We start from the raw sequence: 15,791 nt of genomic DNA, 5'->3' as shown, positions 1-15,791 counted from the left end.
AGAAAAATTACACTATTGGTCCCGAATACATTGAGTCCTAAAAGTTTTACTTGGGGTAATCAAGTCCTATAAAGTTTGAAAAAGTGTCAGCATTGGTCCTAAATGTGACTGATCGTTATCGTGATGCCTACGTGGATCTAATGGCATCAAATTCGTCCAATTGACCGTTAATATGATGACGTGGCACGTTGCGATTGGACCCGATATGAAATCCGGCGGATTTCAACCTGGCTTGCTCATGGAGCAACTCGAGTGGCCACCTTTCAACCCATGGCCTCATGGATCAACCGAGTACCAACCCGATTGGTCAACCTTTTAACCCGAACCCCGAGTGGCCTCGTGGTCACCCTTTCAACCCGAGTCTCAAACCTACTGAGAAGCTTCGAAAGATGAAGCTTGAACTGGAAAACTGAACTGAAGAGGAGGTGCAGACACGCAGAGGAAGCGGGAATCCATTAACTGGGCTCAGGGCCAGGGCCCTAAAAGGAAGAAGGAGAGGGCGAGGAAGGAGAGCAAGAGGCGAGACTTGGATAAGGAAGAAGAGCTGAGTATTGGTGGGGGCGATGAGAGGACGCGAAGCAGATGCCTTTGAAGGGTGATGAGATTGCTCTTGCAATTGCCCTTCATTCATGTTCCCGTCTTTCATGTCTGCCGAAATGTGGAAATTATGAATCCTTTTGTCGGCAAAAGATGGTTTTTTTGCTGGCATTTTGAAGAATCATATTGCTCCTTCTTGTGATAGATGGTATTGTTACTTGCGTATAGGAGTTACTTCCATTTTCATTGTCTGATGTTCTCTAGCTATGTCAAAGAATGCAAAATTTTTGCATGCAAAAAGATGGATTTTTCCATTGAATTGCTTTGGCTTGTGTTTACTTGAATCTCCAAAGATGTTTGAAGACCTGCTATGGGTAGACAATATTCTTGAAAAGGCCAACGTATCGATCATTTCAATAGTAGAAAAGGTTTCCCATTTTGTAAATGAAAGAAAAAAAATATGAGGTCTGAATTGGCATTTTAGGGGAGTTCATATGGTATTTTTTGCGATCTCTGAAGATTTTTTAGGATGGTTTTTGAGGAAATTGGAATAAGCTTTCACGTCCAAAGAGAGCCTGTCGAATCCTGAGAGGCCCCACGGCGGCCATCCATGATCTTGGAGAAGTGCCCATGATCGGCGGTTTGCAAGGGTGGCGCTGGGTTGCATGGAGGAGAGGAGCATTATTAGGGTTTCGGGCATAGGGAGGGAGTCGGGTAAAGAAAGAGTCATTTGGACCTGAACCGATCCCATGACTCGATCTTTCAACTCGAATCGGGTCGGTTCATGTCCAGATGTCTCCTTCTTTACCCGACTCCCTCCCCATGCCCCAAACCCTAGCGTTGCTCCTCTCCTCCACGCATCTCAGCACTGCCCTTACAAATCGCTGATCATGAATGACGCGTTGCAATGGCGGCTAATTGCTCTCCTTCCACCATTAATTCCTCAGAGCATTGAGAAAGGGCCTCACTTGATGACTCTATTTCTTCCCCATTCACTGATAATAATCCACATGCTGCTTGAAGTTTGATCAGTACAAGCCCCCATGCTCTCCATCCTCTTCTTCTCCACCTTCTTCCTCACTCTCTCCTTCCTCTCTCTCCTCTTCCTTTCATTTTCTCCCTACACCAACTAGCTCCACAACCCCTGCCTCGAGTCCAATCCTGACACAGCAGCACGCAAAGACGACAACATCAGCCCACCAGCTCCAGAACTGTCATTAGCGGAATTCGAGGGCATGAGGCCACGGGTTGAAAGGATGGCCACTCGGGTTGCTCCATGAGCAAGTCGGGTTGAAATTCGCTGGATTTCATATTGGATCCAATCACAACGTGCCACGTCATCGTATTAACAACCAACTTGACGAATTTGATGCCGTTAGGTCCACGTAGACATCACGGTTATGGTCAGTCACATTTAGGATCAATACTGACACTTTTTCAAACATTATAGGACTTGATTATCTCAAGTAAAACTTTTAGGATTCAATATCAAAAAATAGCAAACATTTAGGACTAATAGTGTAATTTTTCCGTGAAAAAGTAATGAATAGTTGAGATAATTTAATATTAAAAATTGAATTGAATGGTTAAAAAATTTGAAGAAAAAAAGAAAAGTGATAATTGCGTTGTTGAATTAAAGATAAGTAGAGTACAGTTAAAAATAAATTTTAAATCAAACAAAGCTAGCTTGCGTTTGGTTTTCAAGTTGGTTTTGTTTGGTTTTTAAATAAAAAAATTTACTTTACGTAACTCAACTCTATTCTTTATTAAGTTCAACACTATAATCATTACTGCTTTTTCTTTTTCTCCATTTAATAAATACATTTTCCTAACCATTTTTATAATCAATTTGTTAATGATAAATTATCCATTTACTTTCATATCTATTTATACATACATATGTATTCTCACTCATCCATACATTTGTTAACACTTGTAATCATTACGCAAAATCAAGATAAGTTGAATCACGATCCAATTTGAAAACCAAATACAAGCTAAGTGATCCAATTCAACTTAATTTTGTGCATGAGTGTTAGTATTGACAAATATATTGATGTGTGAGGCTATACATATGTATGTATATATAAATGTGAAATTAGATGAAAAATTTATTAGTAAAATTTGATTTTAAAAGTGATTAGGAAAGAGTATGAGAGAAAATATTATTAACTGAAAGTTTAAAAATGATTAAGAAAAAATATGAGAAAAAAATATTAGAAAAAAAAATAGTAATGGTTATATTGTTGAATTTGTGAAAGAATAAAATAAGATTATTATATCAAACAAAAGTGTTAGTCAACTCGCAAATTCGCAATCCTCGGAACCGCTGTTGCAACCTATCAGCTTCAAGGAAACAAATCCAACGACAGATATTACAGGGACTGGAACTTGCCACGGATCGCCATCTAATCCAACGGTCAAGGCAGCAACACTTCTCCCTATATAAACTCAAGCGCGAAATCTGAAAGCAATAATTGGAGCGTCTACACATTTTCAGGAGTCCGACGAGGTCCAAGTTCGCAATCTGAAATCGATCCCTCTAAGCTTAGCTAGCAACTAGCAAGGAGGAGGCCGCGAGAAAGAGAGATGTCGGGAAGAGGAAAGGGAGGCAAGGGCCTGGGCAAGGGCGGAGCGAAGCGTCACCGTAAGGTCCTCCGTGACAACATTCAGGGCATCACCAAGCCGGCTATCCGCCGCCTCGCCCGCCGTGGAGGCGTCAAGCGTATCAGCGGCCTCATCTACGAGGAGACGCGTGGGGTCCTAAAGATCTTCCTGGAGAATGTCATCCGTGACGCCGTCACCTACACGGAGCACGCCCGCCGGAAGACGGTCACTGCCATGGACGTGGTCTACGCTCTGAAGAGGCAGGGCCGGACTCTGTACGGGTTCGGCGGTTAGGGTTAAAAGGGATTTATTAGAACTCTCGCGATGGGAAAGTGAACATGGACAACAATTAGGGAGGGTTGTTCAAATTTGTAGTAGCTGACATTTGATCTGAAATGTGAAAAACTTCTGCAATGATTAAAATTACATTCGGTCCTTTTCTTTTTCTACCGTATCATTCTCCTTTCATGGAATCCGATTGATGAACGTTCTGCTCTGACCTCTTTAGACACCCGGGTTGATCTTACCAACCGTGATGAATTCAGCTAGAAATTGTTCTCTTAAGTCATTTCAGGCTGTTTCTTCCTGTCCTGGATAGAAAGAAGAAGAAGAAGAAGATGTAGATGATGATGTCAGTAAAACCAATTCGAAATTAGTCCAGAAGATGATGGATAGATATCCTAGTATCAGTGCAATTCCATAACCAATAATAGTACATGGACGGTTGGTAACCATTTAGTTCTCATCACAGGTACATAAAACTAACCATTCACTTCGACTCCGTAGCAAAATGCGTGGAAGCTGCATCATGATCCTCTAGATAATTGGTTTGCTTGCGTTTGGTGGTTTTCGAGTTGGATCATGTAAGCTCTCTCGATTTGATTTTGCGTAATGATTATAAGTGGTGATAAATATATAAATGAATGGCAATATATATATATATATATATAAATAAATGTGAAAGTTAATAAATAATTTATTATTAAAAAAATTATTATTTACGAAAAAGTATAAATTGTTATTAAATGATTGTAATGTTGAATTTAGGAAAGAGTAGAATTGAATTTGATAGAATAAAATCATTTATTCGAAAACCAGAATAAAGCCAAATGTTTCATGTTTAACTGATCTCAATTTGAATGATCCTTGAGATAATTGCTTGTCTTTCACGTCAACCGATCTCAAATCGAATTCACCTCAATTATACGGCAGAGGGTATAGGCTCGAGTACAATTTAAACGAGCTTAAGAACTGCTTTGAGAGTTCAAGTACTTGCCTGATGGATAAATCCAGTCCAGGAGGGGATGAGACGAAGGTACGTAATATCCATTTCCATCTACATCGTTTGGGCTCTTTGCCCGAAAAATAATGGGCCGGGTCGTCAGTGCCTGATGTTCGGACCGGTACTTCTACCCGACCCATATTCTCCGCTATCGTCTTCCTCCTTCGACGAGCTCTGAGCTCCTTCCCTCTCTCTCTCTCTCCCCCCCTTCTTCCCCGATCCGTCTCTGATCTTCCAACTCCGTTCACCGATCGGGGATTTCTTCTATCACTTCCTCACTATCAGATCCGAAACCCTCACTGTGTGTCTTGTCGGAGTTTATCCGTCACTGACAAGGAATTTTATTCCTAATTCCTCATTTCCAGATCCAAAACGAAAGCCAACTGGGATCAATTTGTCGTCAAATCGGATCGGACATCTCCTAGAGAGCCCCAAGAGGATTGACTCCTCGAGATGTCGTGCCTCGCCCTTTCTCTGCAACCGGTGAACGGTCCCGACGTCCTCCTCCAAACCCGAGAATGGTTCCCCCCTTCCCGCGCCCTCGTTGCCCTCTCCTCCTTTCGCCATACCCGCCTCTCCCTCTCCTCCAAATCCCCCTCCTCCGACCCCCAGCCCGACCTCATTGGCGACGACCCTCTCGCCGCCTCCAGCGGCCAGCTCATCGTCGGCGTCGAGAGCCGCTACCGCGTCATCTACAGGCTTGTCAACACGATCTACGTTCTGGGGATCACGACGGCCGACCAGGACAGCTCCATCAACGTCTTCGAGTGCATCCACCTCGTGAACCAGGCAGTCAGCGTCGTGGTGGCCGCTTGCAGGGGAGTGGACGTGACCCCTGAGAAGCTAGCCCGCAAGTACGCCGAGGTCTACATGGCCCTTGACATCGTCCTCCGTGGAGTCAGCTCCATCCGCCTCTCTGCTATGCTCTCCTCAATGCACGGCGAGGGAATTGCCAAGATGGTTCACTCAGCCCTCGACACTGAGGCCAAGATCCGGGGGGCCGACAGCTGGCCTGCCTTGGAACCACATTCTGTCGAGCATGTGGCTGGCGTCGAGGCATTTTCAGCTAATCGGTTCGAGCTGCCTCCGGAGACGCTGTCTACAGGCGATGAGGTAGCAGCAACTATTGCCCCAGCTGCCCCAGCTGAGCAGGAAGAGTCCAAGGGCGAAGAGGAGGCTGCAGGACCTAAAGACCCGTTCGCGGCTAGTGATAAGTTGAATGAGCCCGAAGAGCTGGTAAGTGGGTTTAAGAAGAATAAGGATTCTTCATCCGCAGACCTTACAGTGGCCCTCGCAGGGCTCGAGGTAACGACCTTACCCCCTGCAGAGGCCACGCAATCTACCCACATTGGAGTTGAGGGCTTTGAGGGTGATTATGGTGGAATAGAGTTTGGAAATGAGCAGGCTTCACTAGGGGAGACCTTTGAAGGGTTTAGTGAGGCCTGGGGTGGTGGTTTGGACCCATCCGAGTTTGTAGGGCCTACCAAGGCTAAGAAATCTGAAGGGCTTGGCGGGCTGGAGTTGCTGCAGACGGGTCCAGATGCCACTGATGCAGCTAAAGCGGCTGCAGCTGCAGATGGAAAAGCCCCTCTTGAGAACCTGGTGCAGAAAACTGAGATGAAGGGTCCTGAGATGTTCATTTCCGAAGAGATTAGCGCGGAGTTTAGGGAGTCATTGCTTGCTCGAGTAGGTTTGATGGGACGGGTTTGTCTCAGAACACTCCCGACGAAAACTTCTGGTGATAAGGAGACCGAGTTCTCATTCCGTGTTGAAGGCACAAGCCTGGTAAAACGTTTCATTATGCAGAACTCCTGCGTTAGTAGCCTTGGCAATGGCCTGTTCCATGTGAGGACTGCAGCTTCCGATGAACCGATTCCCATTTTGAAGTACAGTTTGCTGCCTAAGTCGACTCCCTTGCCTTTAAGGGTTCGTCTCATGCAACGGCACAGTGGGACTTTACTCTCTGTGATGATACAATATGTTTCAAATCCAGAATTGCCAGCGCCATTGAAAGACGTGACATTTGTCCTTAAACTGCCTGTTGACCCGACGCTCTTGAAAGTTTCGCCAAAAGCTATATTGAACAGGTCTGAGAAGGAATTGAAGTGGATCATATCAGAGATTCCTCTCATTGGTTCTCCAGGTAAGTTGAGGGTGAGGATGCCAGTGGATACAAGCCCAGAGGATGGGGGTGAAGAGATTGAGGTCGTTGGTTACGTGAAGTTCTCTTGGCAGGGTCCTAGTTCATTGTCCGGTATATGTTTACGGCCTGCCTCTGAAGGTAGCACGGACTTCTACGAGGTTAGTCACAAGTATGAGAGTGGAGTTTATATGTGTAACTGAAAAATGTTGAAAATTGATCTCCATATAGATTTTTGTATTACAATGTATGAGTTTACTTTTAGGGGTGTGAAATTTGAATGTGCAGTTAGGCATTCTTTTCTTTCCATGCGGGCTTGCACTCTTTTAACTTTTGTATTATGCAAGATCAATTTTTCCTGCTTTTGATGCATGTACTTGGTTATCATTCTCATTTCAGTAGCAGTATATATCTGCCAGGTCTGTCTGTTGATTTGTATGCTACTTTTGATGTTAAAGTGGAAGTGCTGCTAAAACTATTTAGTTTACATGTCGGCATGATTGATAATTGGAAGTTTTAACTAGTGTTGGAGCCGTCTGTCATTGGCGAAGTTTTGCCTTGTTGAACTTCTATAACTGAATGTTTTAGAGCCTTGGCAACATGGTTTGAATGCTTAAGGTCTGGTTACCTAGAGCCTTTCTGGATGCTGGAAATTTGATTTCTTAGAGAGATTTAGATGAATTCTACTTGAGATTCATTGGAGATGTTTTAGGACTTCCTGTACGCCACCTTTATCGGCATCCCAGGCTTATAATTCTGCAGAGTTCTTGGCTTCTCCTGTAGAATTTCAAACTTTAATATCATGCATAGGAATCTGCTAGTCATTTGAAAATTGTTCCAGGTATCACATGCATCCCTGCTTTACGATAGTTGTCTCTCGCTGGATAGTCTGGTTGTTGGCATGATTTTGTTGCTTTCCAACCTTTGATGTGGTGCAGTAGATACTTTGATGACCCAGTGCCCACTTCTGGATTTTCACTAGGTCCTGATCTCCACGAGGTTGAAAAACTGTATTATGTAATGCCTTGGGCAATCTTGCCTTTCAGCGATGGATGCGGATTATAAGACCCTGACCCACCTTGTTGTGGGTTCTGCTTGTTTGTTCAATTGCTTGATGTATGTCCTTCAACCGCCCCACTTATTCGCCATGAATCATCCTTTTCTGCACCTTGTCGCGTTGTCTGTCTCTAGGATTGCCTGCAGCCTTTCTGCCAACCCTTTTCTCTCATAAGCTTTCGTTCCTTCCATTATTGCCTTTGCCACTGCAACCTCAATCTGGTCAGCTGCTACAACTTTTGCCACTCCGCCTCCTATTTCTCCCTTCCAGTCTTTTTGCTGCTGCCACAATCCCTGCTTCTGTGGCCACATAATTCTGTTTGTCACTTCTAAGGCTTCTATCTACTAATTGGCATATTTATGCAAGTTCTTGCTTGCTCTGTTAGCAATTAATTAAATGCCTTGCACTAAGAAGTCAGATCCCGCTCAATAAGACTGCTTACTTTCCATATCTTCTTGCCTTCCCCTCCTCTTCTACCCTACCTTCCCCATCTTCTTCTATGTATTATCCATGGATCATCCTCATACCTTTACCCCCCCTCTCCATAACCTATATGCCGCCTTCCCTCCTTTAAGAACAACTCCCCTCCCCTCCCGCTCCAACAGGTTTGTCCATCCTCATGAAGATCTATCTCCCTTCTTTGCTGTCAAGAGATCTTCTCTTGGCCTTGGGTAATATACGTATGCCTTTTAGAACTCTGACCCCATAGCGGAGCAAGGAGCGTCTGAATTCTGCACAACCCTCCATTCGAGCCAGCTTTGGCAGCAGACCAGAGCATTAAAGGCGGCCAAGTCCTTGAAGCCAATTTGCAGTACTCCTAACACACATGACAATAAGACAATGGCGTCGAATCGAATGACAAGTATCTTTAGTAACTAGTATTGTACTGGACTCTTCGGTTATTCGTTGGAGATCGAATTAGAATATAGGGGCCGATGTTTTTTATCTGTAGGAATTGGCCGAGTGGAATGGATGATCAAATCTGTGTTTTCATCAATTCTAGTCGATTCAATAGCAGCTATGGAAGTAATCTTGCAAAGTGATTTTAAGAGGCTCCGTAAAATCGATTATCGGTTTCACTTCAGTAGCCCTTTTGTTCATTTCGTAGCTTCTATCAAATATGAGACTCTGCAGTTGTTGTTGACTCAGCTACAGACGGAACACATGGAAATAACTATCATTGCAAAGTTACCCTAGTAATATTGGGTGTGTGAATGTCTTACAAAATAGACAAATTTTATGTAGTTGGGCGTTGCATGTGCATCGGCGTCATCGTCATCGCCCATGCAGATTTTTCTCCTAGCGTGATAGGTGCTGATTATTTGAATCCCAAATGAAAATTTGCTTTTTTTGGTTGAATTAATCATTTTTTTTGTCCATTAACTAACTAAACTGAACTAGTCCCACCGAAATCCGAATTGAAAGGGGTCGACAGCAGAGCATAGAAATAAAGTAATAAGAATAATGATAAAAACTTGCCCTTGACAAAAGCATTTCATTCTATAAAAAATTATTGCGCATCATGAATTAACATAGCACTCTTTTAAAGTTATTTATTTATTTATTTATGGAGATTTGTGATCTAATACGAGAATACCAAAAACTAAATGAAATAGTATGGAAATTTCGCTGACGAGAATTGAATACGGAACATCATGATTTTGAGTCAATAACTTCTCCGGAACATCATGGTTTTGAGTCAGCAACTTGTACCACTAGACTAATTAAAGCCTCTTTCTGCATAACACTCTTAATTAGCCTTATTGATTAGTTTAGTTTGAAAAGCCTACTTTATATATATGTTTTCTTCTTCCTTTGACTTACGAAATACATATAATTCTCCGTCTGAAATTTAGAGAAGTAATTAATTGCGAGCTAGATAGTTAGCTATTATCTTTTCGCATATATATTTACCGACCATTCCATTGTTATACATAATCATCATTCGATATAACTTATAATTGTTTCATTGTTATATATCTTTTATTATAAGCTCTCATGAGCATATATATCTATTAGTTATCATCAATTCACGTTTTCTAGCTTAGCTTCGTGATTCAGCAAGACAGGCCCCCAGAGAACATAATTTGGCTTCTGCCTTGTCCAAAGGAAGCTCCCTATTCGTTAAGTTTCAAGGATCAGTTTCATAATAAACTATAATAATTAACCTTTGCACATGTCTCAAGTAACCATGTTGTATGATTATACATTATGTTTAGTGTAGGCCAAATAGAATCATAAGGCATTTTCATATATACCCTCGTCCGCAGTAAGCAGTTGCATTTCAGTCTTGACAGTATTTTGCAGTGATTACTTATATACACGTACAACGGGTGCATTTTTTTCGTTCGTAGATGTACTTTTGTATTAGGAGCTGACATCATTGACAAAGGTCAATTTGCTCGCCTTTTTTATCATATCGTATCATATCAATTGGCCATGACATGAGTCTTGTCTGGCAAATGGAGAGGCTCCCTTTGTTTGTAAGTTAAACCAACGAGTAAAAATCCAATGTCCAAACAAATAATCATATCATGCAATATGGAGCACCATGAATGGACTTACAATAATTATAACTAAAAATAAATTTTAAAAAGTCAAAACATGCATGATATTATATCAATTATAAAAAAGCCTATAGCTACTATATTATTTTGTTTTCTCTCGTACACCTGTTATCCATGGTTTGCAAAATCCGCGCTAGCTAGCTCACACTTAATTAACTCATTAAATAAATCAAACAATTTTATATGATGATGAGATTACAAATTGTTATCTAAGGAAAAACAATTATATATATTCTTGTCCAGTTTTGTCTATAGTAACTCATTCGAGAGAGAGTAGAGAAACAAAAACAAAAATCCAAACTGATATTACTATGCATTACATCACGAATTCTAATAATAAATAAATACATATTCCACCCAAAAAAAAAAAGAGAAAAAACCAAGCCATACATACATATATATATATATATATTTATATTCGACGATCAATGCAAACAAATTATATGAGAACAATTTGCTATATACACGCACGCATCACGTCACTTTCGAGTTTCTCGTGATTTTCATTACTGGGCATATATCTATAATCTCATCGATCTCATTCTCACCTAACAAACAAAACTAAAAAACTTCCATTCTTTCACCACTCAAAAGCCAAACCAAAGGAAGACTTGTCTTTTCACCCAAAAAAAAGAAAAAGAAAAAGAGGAAGACTGATCGAAAAAAGAAAAGAAAAGGAGAGAAAGCCAACCGACTGTCAGATTTTTTTCAATTATTATTACTATTACAAAAGAGGTACAAGAGCCGCGTCTTTACAATGCCTTCCTTTCAATTATAAAAGAAAAAAAAATACAATGCCTTCCTTTCCGTCTTCTTCCATTTTATGTGAAGAAATCATTAATTTGATGTATATTCTGGCCTGGCCAGGGGCCACTGCTAGCAACTAGCAAGTTCCCACTCCTTCAAGACATCCTCCAATTTTGTTTTTTGACTTATTTGCCCTTTGTTCCTTGGCCCGATACCACAACCTCCGAGGTAGTTTCGTCTAGGGGGCTCCTCTCTGCCCACGAAAATAAAATTAACAGACTAAAACTAAACCTCGTACACACAATAATACATTGATCCATACATATATACTATTGTGATATATGCAATAATAAGTATATGTATATATGAGTGTGAAAAATATTTCGATAATTACGTACATGCATATGTGATCTGCGTACTTTCTCGAGTTTGTCGATCGGTTGATAGATAATATCTTTCTTTACATCGATGCAATAGTTAATATTTTTAGGCAAAACTTTCGCTCTGGGGAAGACAGGCAAAAGGTGTCGTGACCGCAACGCTTGTGTGGTCCTTGCAACTTAACGCCTTGAGTAGCTTCCAAGACCCTTTGTTCCGGCTCATCGAGGACCTCCCTCCTCTGGTGGCAGCTTCTGTCGTCTCATTTGTCGGAACAAACAACGTGGTTGGGTTCCGGCGGAGCTGACGGGTTTTGATGTCCTCAAGCTCCATTTCTGCTGGAAACTTCACCATCCCGAACATGAACACATACCATCTCGGCCTTGTTGCCCTCTTGGCCAAAACATCGCCCAATTTTCCAAAACTTTTAACTGAGGATGAGTTCATATTGACCGTTTCTGGGGAGTTCGACATCATCGGTGAGGAGAATCTGTGCAGCTTCCGGTAATCCAGTGATCGACTGTTCCTTGTGAGCTTGGACTCGGGGGCGTTAATGCTATGCAAGTTGGAGGATGACTCTGACCGGCTCCGAAGCCCTAATGTTGCTTTACGTTGCACCTGTTTTGGTTCTTCCTCCTCCTCTTGTTGGCGGTTTTCTTGATCATCAGCGAAAGGGTTATGGGGATTCAGAGAGCGATAGCTATAGGCGGGTGGTTCCTTGAATGGGATGAGCTTCCCGCAAATGATGATATCATCGGCTGAGCACATGATGTGGTCGGAGCTGATGAGATCGACGTCGGTCAAGAACTCGAAGAAATCCTGTGGCTGGGAAGAAGACCGGCGAGCTGGGTGGTTGGAGAGATCATTGTAGGGTGTCTCAATGGATGGGGGATCACTGTCGAAGCCGAGGGGGAGGTCGGAGAGGGAGAGAGCTTCCTCTGCCTCTAATTGTTCTTCTACTGCTTCTTTTTCTTCTTCCTGATGATAATCCTGGAAATAGAAGAGATCTTCCATAACTAACGAGAAAGAGAGAGAGAGCGCCAACAGTAGATGGTTATGGCTTTATTAATTTGTAGCAATGCACACAGCCTGCGCTGCTGTTGCTGCCACCTGCCTGCCTTTTGGAGGGATTTAACGCACTGGAGGAGATTAAAGTAGGGAACAAGGCCCCGAAGGGCATATATCATGCCGAGAAAGATTGAGCGAGAGGAGACGAATGGGAGAGTGAATTTCTAGAGAAAAATGCTTCGTGTAGATTGGAGGAAATATATTATTTATATACACATATAACGTGCGTGTATGCATAGCTAGTGGGGTCTTATAAGTAAATGATGATGTTAGAGAGAGAAGTGGCGAGGGAGGGTGCTTCGGAGCATGCCTTTTATTTGCCAACCAGGAAGTTAATAGTAAGTTCAAAAAAAATTATAGCGCAGTGACGCACACTCTTGTATGATAATCAAAATTTTTTTTATAAACTCTTTAGTTTTCTTTATATTTTCTATGTGGGATCCTTAACACCCGCTCTTATGTGTAGTGTTGGGCTGAAACCGGACGTTGGCATGAGGTTTGGGCGTAGCTCTAGTATACCATGTTAAATATCCGACGAGCGTATAAGGAGTTGTGCCCATATGCATCCTAAAAGCTCAAGCTAATAGGATGTGAGACCCAATATTCTTATAAACTCTTTGGTTTTTCTTTATATTTTTCATGTGGGATCTATGATCCTTAACACCTGTTCTCATGCATAGCGTAGATACAAAACCGGGATTAAATCGGCATGGATACAGAATCGGGATTAAATTGGATAAGACGCGAAGTCAACACACTAGCAAGCGTCGAGCTGAAACCGGACGCTGGTGTGAGGTTTGGGCTTAACTCTAATATCATGTTAAATATTCAATCATAAGGGATTGGGCCGCATACATCCTAAAAATTCGAGCTGATATGATGCGAGATCCAAACTTCTTATAAACTCTTTGGTTTTTCTTTATATTTTTCACGTGAAATCTAGGATTCTTGATAGTAGTGAGACTCAAATTCAAAGTCTTAGCATAATCATAAGAGGGGCCTTGCCAACAGTCCCCTTTAGCCTGAGAATAAAGTTTATGGCGCTCGGGAGATGAGTGCCGGTGAGGCTCCCACCCTTGCGATTTTGCCCGAGTTTGATCTAATCTGGGGTGCAATCACAAGGGTGTGGTGTTTGCCGGCCTTAACTAGCCCCCATCCAAGACGAGGATACTGGTGCCTTCTGTGGTTTATAACGGCCTCTTCCCTGAAGGTGGAGGGCCGCTGGCAAAGCTCCCATTCCCAGCGCTTGCCCCAGGCAAGCTCTAGTCAGTTTTGTTTTTAAAATTGTTCTCTTTAATGTTTTTAATGTTTTTGAACGCTTTTCCTATTTTTTCAATATTTTGTTGAGGTGGAATTGCCACAACAGCTCGAATACATAAAATGCTAATGACATACCAGCTAAAATTAATTAGAAAAATAGATTGCATGATAGATTTGAGATATAAATCCAAAAGCTCGTGTTTTTACATTAAAAAAAGGTTGGTGATATGTATGATACAAATATAAAAATTCATGAATTTATATGTATTTTTTTATGGTACTCTTGGATATTAGCGATGGCTAGAGGCGGGGAGTTAAATATGTTTTTATTTTGGGTAAATTATAAAAAAAAACCCAAATTTTATAAAATGTCTCAGTTTTGTCATAAATTTTGTTTTGTAAAAAAAAACCATAAGTTTTCTAAAATGTCTAAAAAATGACTTCTGTTATAACTTCCGTCAATTTTTGCTTATGTGTGACCTACGTGCACTGTCAAAGGGACCCACCATCGGCAGCAAAAATTGACGGAAGTTATAACGGAGGTCATTATTGAGACATTTTAGAAAACTTATGGTTTTTTTTGTTACAAAACAAAATTCAAGACAAAACTGAGACTTTTTATAAAATTTGGGTTTTTTTTTTGTAATTTGCCCTTTTATTTTTGAAAAAACATATATAGTACAGTGACATATATTTTCGTTCAATACTAACATATATATATATATATATAATTTTCAATTCTTATAATAAAGCTATTCAAAATTTTTATTTCATTGTATTAAATTTATAGGCTTATAAAAAAAATATATTTTTTTTATTTTTCTTTTGGCCACTAATAAAAGTTAGCTGGAACTTGGAGATTTGGAGGAGAAGTCAATTTTGGGTCGGCAAAAATATCAATTAATATGTCCTTTTACCCTAATAGTGATGGCTGCCCTATAAAACAGTCAACCTGATCTCTTGGGTGTCTCCGAAACCAATCTCTTGCTGCTATCTATATATGTTTATATATATGCATATAAAATTATGACACTTTCATGTGGTAGAGTTGAATTTGTTCTTTGAATTAATCACCGGGTTTAATTAATTAACTCAAAAAGACTTTGAATCAAACCCGTATCATATCTGACTAGTCTCAACACCGAAAAATGATGTATTATGTATAATACACATGGATGGTTGATTTAATCTTTAAAGATTGATCGATCAAACAAACAAATTATTCACCAGAAAAAAAAAGAAAAAGAAAAAAGGATTGCACTTATTAGGGTCATCACTACCTTAATAAATATTCTCTATTAACTTTTTAGGTATGTCAGGTGCTTTGCTTTTGTGAAATTAATGTAAGAGGGGAAAAGGGGCTATCAAATCAAAGTGTGTATATATATATATGTATAATGGATTTGATTTTAACTTTGCATTTTGCAGTGATCCTATGTAAACGAAAAGTGTAAAGAGCACTTGCAGAAATTGTTGAAAAATGATATTAGCTATGTTTAAAGAGCACTTGCAGAAATTGTTGAAAAATGATGTTAGCTATGTTTTCTAGAAGAAATATATATTCTAGAAGAACATATATATTGGCCATTTTCTAGAAAAAAAATGATAAAACATAATTTATTTTATTATCAATAGGAAAATTGTTAATGCAGGCAGCTACATGGAAAAGGACATGTATCCGCACCCTTCAATTAAATTTGCAGCTTATCTTTTTCTTGTCCCGTACAAATATTAATTCCATTCACGAGGATCTCAATTCCAAAATTATGCAATTCCCAGGAAAATTCAAATAATTAAGAGCCAGAAAATTTATTTCTGGCAGCTGGCGACAGACTTTCATATATAGGTATAATGAAGTGATTCACCAATAATTATGGGTTACATATATCTCAACACATGATATACAGGAGCTTATAATTAAATTAAACTCATAATATGGTGGTAAAAACATAATTTACTTGTCCCCTATATTTTTTGGGTCTAGTTTTCATTTTAATAAGAACCCGTGTGGAAATAATTCTAGTGAATATTGTCGCTTGACTCGACATGTACATACGGCACTGCGTGCCTCGCTCTCTGGCAACCACACGATTATTGTAATTTAGAAAAGATTATTATGTTAGATGTACGTACATTTATGGGCTGAGC

At 40.5% G+C, this 15,791-nt stretch overlaps 3 protein-coding genes across 3 annotated transcripts; 2 read left to right on the top strand and 1 right to left on the bottom strand.

Moving 5' to 3' along the window:
• The first annotated feature begins 3,000 nt into the window (after nucleotides 1-3,000).
• On the top strand, nucleotides 3,001-3,593 carry LOC116198823 (histone H4). The gene has a single exon (XM_031529077.1). It carries the CDS (start codon nucleotides 3,127-3,129, stop codon nucleotides 3,436-3,438), a length of 312 nt encoding a protein of 103 aa, XP_031384937.1. The 5' UTR covers nucleotides 3,001-3,126; the 3' UTR covers nucleotides 3,439-3,593.
• A 981-nt stretch (nucleotides 3,594-4,574) lies between these two features.
• LOC116198820 lies at nucleotides 4,575-6,959 on the top strand. Its single transcript, XM_031529074.1, has one exon. The coding sequence runs from the start codon at nucleotides 4,880-4,882 to the stop codon at nucleotides 6,767-6,769; it is 1,890 nt and encodes a 629-aa protein (XP_031384934.1). The 5' UTR covers nucleotides 4,575-4,879; the 3' UTR covers nucleotides 6,770-6,959.
• A 3,906-nt stretch (nucleotides 6,960-10,865) lies between these two features.
• Nucleotides 10,866-12,614, bottom strand: LOC116198821. The gene is made up of 2 exons (XM_031529075.1): nucleotides 11,336-12,614; nucleotides 10,866-11,190 (listed from the first exon to the last, which is right to left on the bottom strand). Exon 1 carries the CDS (start codon nucleotides 12,327-12,329, stop codon nucleotides 11,424-11,426), a length of 906 nt encoding a protein of 301 aa, XP_031384935.1. The 5' UTR covers nucleotides 12,330-12,614; the 3' UTR covers nucleotides 10,866-11,190; nucleotides 11,336-11,423.
• Between the last annotated feature and the right edge of the window lie 3,177 nt (nucleotides 12,615-15,791).

The sequence above is a fragment of the Punica granatum genome, chromosome 3 (genome assembly GCF_007655135.1).
Source record: "Punica granatum isolate Tunisia-2019 chromosome 3, ASM765513v2, whole genome shotgun sequence".
NCBI lineage: Eukaryota > Viridiplantae > Streptophyta > Magnoliopsida > Myrtales > Lythraceae > Punica > Punica granatum.
Note: the sequence above shows the minus strand (reverse complement) of the source record. Positions and strands in the feature narration are given on the sequence as shown.